The sequence below is a fragment of the Pollicipes pollicipes genome, unplaced genomic scaffold (assembly GCF_011947565.3).
Source record: "Pollicipes pollicipes isolate AB1234 unplaced genomic scaffold, Ppol_2.1 Scaffold_3447;HRSCAF=4054_pilon_pilon_pilon, whole genome shotgun sequence".
NCBI classification, from domain to species: domain Eukaryota; kingdom Metazoa; phylum Arthropoda; class Thecostraca; order Pollicipedomorpha; family Pollicipedidae; genus Pollicipes; species Pollicipes pollicipes.
In genome coordinates, this window is record NW_023596297.1 from 9,594,982 (window position 1) to 9,601,523 (window position 6,542).

Below are 6,542 nucleotides of genomic sequence, written 5' to 3' on the forward strand. Positions count from 1 at the left end.
ACGCCCTTTGGGCTCCCTCAGACACGAATCCTGACCTACTCGGGGCCTCTTGCCGACGTAAGACCCTATGTAAGACACTGTGTCTCCTGACCGACACCATCACTCGAGCTCGCGCTTCGCACACTCAGCGAACTTCCGTGAAGATATCAAGCTGTTCAGTGCATTAACGAGGAACATTATTCACATAGATGAGACAGCAGTATTAGCCTTATTCCTCGGAAAAAACAGGAGAATTGAGATATAGTTAGGTTGATATTTCGGCAACATGCCTTTACCGAAACGATAGCGGAAGTAGACCTCAGTAGACAAACAATAAACTTCAGCTAATGTTTCGATAAAGGCATGTTGCCGAAATAGCAGTCTAATTATAGCTCTGTTCTCCTGGTTTTTCCGAGGAATAAGGCTAATACTACCGTCTTATCTATGTGAAGACTTAAAGGACGATTTCTAACTCCCGTGAATATATGAAGACTAGAATAATACATAAAGATATTACGAATGATTTCTAACTCCCGTGAGTATATGAAGAATGATTTACATCCACATTGGAATCATGAAGCGACGTATATCATGTCTGTTGCCGACCAGTAACACACCATATCAATACAAACCGCTTTATTAAAAACGAGAGGATCACTTCTCAGGGTGCCCAAGTATGGACAACATATGAACCACATAAGTACACGTTTCCAGTTTGCCTCCGGCATATATACACATCCGCACGACCACACGTACATTTACGCGCACAAACAACCAACAGCCACACGGCTATGATAAGTGCGCGTGCACTGACAGGGGCTCACACTCTACAGTAAGGACGTCGAGACGTGACAAACGGGTCACGCCCCGACCGCTGAGCAATGAACGGCACGATGAGGTCGGCAGCAACGGCGCGGCGCGGGAGCCACCGGCCGCAGGGGTGCGGCTGCCAGGCTGCTGCCGTCGACAACGGAACAGCTCTTACGACAAAACAAGGCGGCACGCAATCGTGAATAAATAACCGTCTACGCACACGAACCACACGCACATGAGCAAATCGCGCGTGGCGGCCGCCATAGTGAGAGACTGGACCAAGTGAAACACGACATAACGATTCATTTGTCTTAAGTTATCGATAATCAAGGTGCACGTCATGGGCGCTCCTCGGACGAGAACATAGTGATGACCACAGGAAGCCTGCCCTGTGACCTTACGCTCGCCGCACAGACGTCATAGCCTCTAAGTCACACTTACAGACACACCGGCCACCTACGGGCGTGAGGCCGCACTGTCGGCTGTGCAGTGCCGCACAACGAACACGGACACCACGCTGAACACGCGGTGGCGACGGAGAGGCACGCAGTGGGGCGCCGCCGTCCGCTGTATGTCGATAGTAACGCGCCCGCTCGCAGCACGCCGACGCGCTGAGGTTTGATCAGATTTGGGTAGACGCGACGCGAACATCACGGTGTCGAGACCATGTCGTCGATGGTCGGCAAATGATCGTGGAAGAAGTGAGCATGTTTCCAAAGTTGTTGCATTATGCAGCCCATAATGAGTTACGTCGAACGGTCCACGAATGCTAGTGTTGTGCGATCCAATATGAGCGCACAGAACCGCACGGAAAAATGCACAACACCGCGAGGACTCGCGAGTATGCATGGCCCTGGCAGTGTATGCATACCAGACTCGCCATGGAGAGATCGGTGATCGCCTCCGCCACTACCAATGAGCAACACGAAACCAATCATGAAACAAACGGTTTGAGGCAATCTTCATCAATGAAAGGAACATGACCAAAGCAAACGAAAAAATTTTGCCCTTTGTTACTTTGAAAACGAATGCACCACAGGCGCCACGACGTCCGCTACGACGTCCGACGATGACGCAGGGACAAACCGAGCATCTAGATGCGAGCCTTTGACACCCGCCGTTGCGGCTCCTCAGAGCGCCCTGTTCGTCACCGTGAGGCCACGCGCGGTTACACTAACAACGCCAGGGTCGGGCAGAGGCCGGCGCGACCCGGAGCGCCGCGTGTCTGTGTGGATGAAGCCGTCCGTGCGGGCGCGCTAAAACGAGATCGGCTGGAAAGTGAGTACGGCGGCCGGCGGCGGGCGCGCGGGCCGCCGCGGCCGGCCGGCCGCCCGCCGCGCGGCGCGCGAGATCGACAGCTGACGCGGCACAAATCGGCTAGATGGCACTAGTGGGCATTGGCAGTGTGCGGGGCAGTGATACGTCTTGTACTACACAAACATCACGCACAGGAGTACAGGTATGTACAAAACTGCAAAACTGGAGCGGGGGTCGGAATGGGTCCTGGTCCAAGCCGACCGAGCTAACTACTGGCAGTGGTATCGCTGGTCTCTTCAACCCGACTTCTAGTCGGCGCCCCTGGCGGCGCGCAGCCGAAACTGCGCCGCCTGGGGGCGCCCCGTTCGGGCCGCCCTTCCTTACCCCACTACGACATACACGCATCAACATTAGAACAATTTGTACTGGAGACTCGCTGCCGACACGACGAGGAGCTGCCCTGAGCAGTGGCCCGGCGGTCCGGTGGTCCGGCGGTCCCGGTGGTCCGGTGGTCCGATGGTCCGGTGGTCCGGTGGCCCGTTGGTCCGATGGTCCGGCGGGTCCAGTGGTCTAGTGGTCCAATGGTCCAATGGTCCGACGGCCCGTTAACCCGGTGGTCCAGTGGTCCAATGGTCCGACGGTCCGGCGACCCGGTGGTCCGATGACCCGGTGGTCCCGTGGTCCGGCGGTCCGGCGGTCCAGCGGCGCAGCAGGCGCGGTAGGAACGTTGGCGGCCGGCGGCCGGCGGCGGCGCGCTACGCCGGCCGGCCCTTGCGCCGGTGGCGCGCCGGCGGCCCGCCCACGGCGTTGGCCACGCGCTGCGCCGCCGCCGCCGGCAGCTGGCAGCACGGCACGTGCCGCGTCGGCCGGAACGCGTGCGCCGGCATCCACTCGTCATCGACTCTGCGGGGCGCGCAGCGGCGTCAACACCAGCACACGGCGACAGGGGACACACGGGTGACAGCAGGGATCGAGACGAAGTGGCGACAAAATACGAACGCGTTTCAATCGGAAAGAGCGCTCAACGCCTCATCCCGAATCCCCCCCCCCCCCACCAAAAAAACATACTCCAGTAAGACGAAAACCGCAAACTATTAAACTCAACCAACAAACTCGTTTTGCCGCCTTCCTGGACAAAATCTGCAGTGAGGAGCCTTCGTCTGCGTGCCCGGCCCCGCCCGCGGCATCACTCACATGTCCGCCGGCTTCCAGCGCACGAGCAGCTCGGGCTTGTTGTCTGCGCACGTTCTGCGAGCGATCACCTGGGAGGGAGGCGCCGCGTCACACAACGCCACCTGAACCACAGATCTGACCACAGATCGGCAGTCCGGTCTCCGGCTCCGACCACCGGCCCGGCGGCCCCGAACCGCCGGCCTCCAGTGTCGGGCGCCACGGCTGTCGCGGGCGCCAGGACCGGCGTGGTAGGGGCGCGCCAAAACCGAGGATGTGCGTGACCAGCATGACGCGGCATCCGCCAGCGGGGCGTGCTATGAAAAGCTGATGTGGCAAAAGTGCCAAGGCGGACGTCCTTAAATCAGGGAATATCAGAATTGAGGCCATTTCACGGAACATTAGAATCGAGGCAAGTTCAACGCAAACTGATGAAATCCCTGTCACGCCTATCGTGCCACATGTTCCGCCCATGCCAGCCAACGTGCAACTTAAAAAGGTCAGGGAATTCCTTCAGCGCGAAATACTGACGTCACGCAGGTATGCAGATAAAAGTGGACTAATGCACCAGAGACGTCACGAATTTAGCCACAGGGACTATTACAAAAGAATGCCGACATGTCAGGTGCTAAGCATGCTCCCGAACTTTCCGCCGCCGTAACAAACACCCCAGACTCGCTTATCATTCGCGCGCCAGGCTTCCCTGACCTCAGTATGACCGACTAGCCATCATCACAGCGGATTCCAGTGATTGCCGCTCGATAGCCTCAGCTAATCAGGCGGCCAATATGAGCTGCGCCTGAGCCACAGGACCGCTTATCGCTGTCCAATACGGTCGGCGGAGCGGGCTTATCGCCGGGCGGCGCTCACCTGAGCTGAGAGCTGGAGGCCGCGGCCCGAGACGGGCGCCAGCCGCTCCAGCGCTCCGTCCACGCGCACCAGCTGGTACCGCAGCCGCTCCATCACGGTCGCGTCGCAGAAGTCGAAGATGCGCGCTGCGGGCACAGGGGCGACGTCAGACGAGCGGCGGGGGCGGCTGGCGGACGAGGAGCCATCGTATCGTCCACCTCCGAGGAAGCGCGCCAATGGGGCCCGATCATACGCTGCCCTCTCGCCACCTCGAACACAGCTGCTGCGTGACCCGATACGACGCAAGGCGAGAGCGGGCTCGACACGAACCGCTCCCCCCGTTGGGCTTCACCCTGGCGCTGCTGGCCGCTCCGGGCCCAGGCCGACTAGTGCCACCCGGCAGGGGTCACACCGGCCGGGGCTCAGAGCCTCAGAGTCCCCCCCCCCACCCCCACCCCGACCACAACAGACGGGCCGCCCGATAAAGCCCCCCGCCAACACCTCAGCGTCAGACACTGTGCACGGGGCACCAGGCGTCGAGCCGATCCAGCAGGGTACTGAGGCAAGCCACGGCGGCCGGCGCTCTGCGCGGGCACAGCCCGTCTTGCGTCCGCCCCAAACCCGGCGGACACGCGCCGGCCGCCGGTCCTGACGGCGTCACTGCGGGTCACCGCCGGCCTCTCACTTACCCGAGTAGGGGTGCTCCTCCTGGATAGCGCGCCGGCTGCTGCGCCGTGACAACTTGGTCGACGCGTCGGGCCGCTTCACCGGCGGCGTCGGGTTGAAGTGGCCGTTGACGTGCCGCTCCAACACCGACTGCGGGCCGAGGAGGCGTCATCAGCAGGACGGCGGCGGCAGCGGCGGCGGCCGAGCCGCGGCGCCGGACGCCGCCCGGAGCGGACTGACGCGGGCTCGCGGCCACATCATCTTTATAGTGGACCACGCACCGTTCGTGCCCGGCTCTCCTTCTACGGTCAGGCGCGAGCCGGCGCCGCACGATGCGTCAGGGAACCGGTGACGGGGCGCTGAGCTCACCGGTGACGCCGGCGCCGGCCGCCTGAGTCAGGCGCGCGCCGCCGCGGGCGTCACCGCCACCCGCAGGCCCTGCGAGCGAGGCTCCTTGCGGCCCGCTTAATCACGGGTCAGCGGGTGCTCCGGCGGAAGACGACACTGACGTCACCGCAGACGCTAGTCCGAGGCGGCTCCGGTCTCCGTGACGGCGGCGGCGCGCGCCGCGACGGCGTCACGTCCGCTCCCGGCGGCCGCGATGCTGCACCGTCTGCCGCCGAGCGCGACCTCACACTGCGGCGCGCCGGCCGGCGGCGGCGGCCGTGCATTGCCCCGGCGCGGCCGGCCGCCGGGGCCGTCTGGCGGCCGCCCAGACGCCGTGACGTCACGCCGCCGCCGGCCCGTTGCCAGCCGGAGCTCTGCACGCCGAGTGTGTGAGTGCAGGCCCGGGCGCGGCGGCGCACAGCGGTGCGGCGCCCGCCGCCGCCGGCGCGAACTGCCGCACGAGGCCCGCCGCGGCGCCGCGCGCGCGCGTCGGCGCCGACGGCTCGGCTCGGCTCCCGTGACGCGCGCTCGTAAGCGGATTCGTTCGTGAGGTCGCCGCCGACTCAAAATAGCGACATTCCTTGCGGCTGACCTTTGCATTTTGTTTCGCGTGAAGGCGGCGACGACCGGCCCGGTGTGTGTATGTGGGCGACCGACGGACGTCTCCAGGGGGAGGGGGGGGGGGGGGAGGAGGCGGCTCGACGAGCCCCCGGCGCCGCATACGTGCTGCGCCGCCGCGACTCGTCTCCGCGCGGGACGCGGCGCGTGCGTCGAACGCGGTGGCTCTCGGGCAACAAAGCCGTCCGAGCGGCGAGGAGGGGCCGCTCGACATGTGTAATGTGTCGGGCGATGACCGCGCCGTCCATTTAATTGCGTCTGGGTTCCAGGTGCCCGGCCGGAGCAATAGAGAAGGGTCCCAGCAGAGCCGACATAATCTGCGAAATCATGTGATATCGCGCGCACCTGGCAACGCGAGTCATGACCGTGCGATAACTGCATGCTGGGAACCCAGCTGTCGTGAACGGAAAGGGCTTTGCAATCGAACGACTACGTAGAACGAGCAGGTTTGACTTATGTAACACTTCGCTTAGACGAGCAACCTCCATATTAAAATGTCGGGAGCAAGTTCTTGGCCGTTGGGTTTCCTACTGGCATGAATCCAGCACGAAAGGCTACAATTAGACATTAGCATTCAATTCCACACGTCGACAACAATCTTCCAACAATAGCCGTGCGCGCAAGAGCGATACAAGCTCCTCCTGCAAGCATCCATCACTTCAGCGCCGCACGTGGTCTCACCTGCGAGGAGAACCGCTGCGAGCAGCCGTCGACTATACAGCGGAACGGCTTGCTGCCGCCGTGCGTGAGCACGTGCCGCTCCAGCCAGGCGGCCGAGCCGGGCCGGTCGAACACCTTGCAGC

At 62.5% G+C, this 6,542-nt stretch overlaps 1 protein-coding gene across 1 annotated transcript in view; it reads right to left on the minus strand.

Moving 5' to 3' along the window:
* Positions 1-2,615: 2,615 nt before the first annotated feature.
* Positions 2,616-6,542, minus strand: part of LOC119091591 (zinc finger protein jing-like) — a 10,058-nt gene continuing 6,131 nt past the window's right edge. The window contains exons 2-6 of the mRNA XM_037214399.1: positions 6,421-6,534; positions 4,758-4,884; positions 4,090-4,214; positions 3,244-3,311; positions 2,616-2,952 (exon numbers count right to left, since the gene is read on the minus strand). Coding sequence (XP_037070294.1) covers positions 2,805-2,952; positions 3,244-3,311; positions 4,090-4,214; positions 4,758-4,884; positions 6,421-6,534 — 582 coding nt within the window. The 3' untranslated portion in view covers positions 2,616-2,804. The remainder of the gene's footprint in view (positions 2,953-3,243; positions 3,312-4,089; positions 4,215-4,757; positions 4,885-6,420; positions 6,535-6,542) is intronic.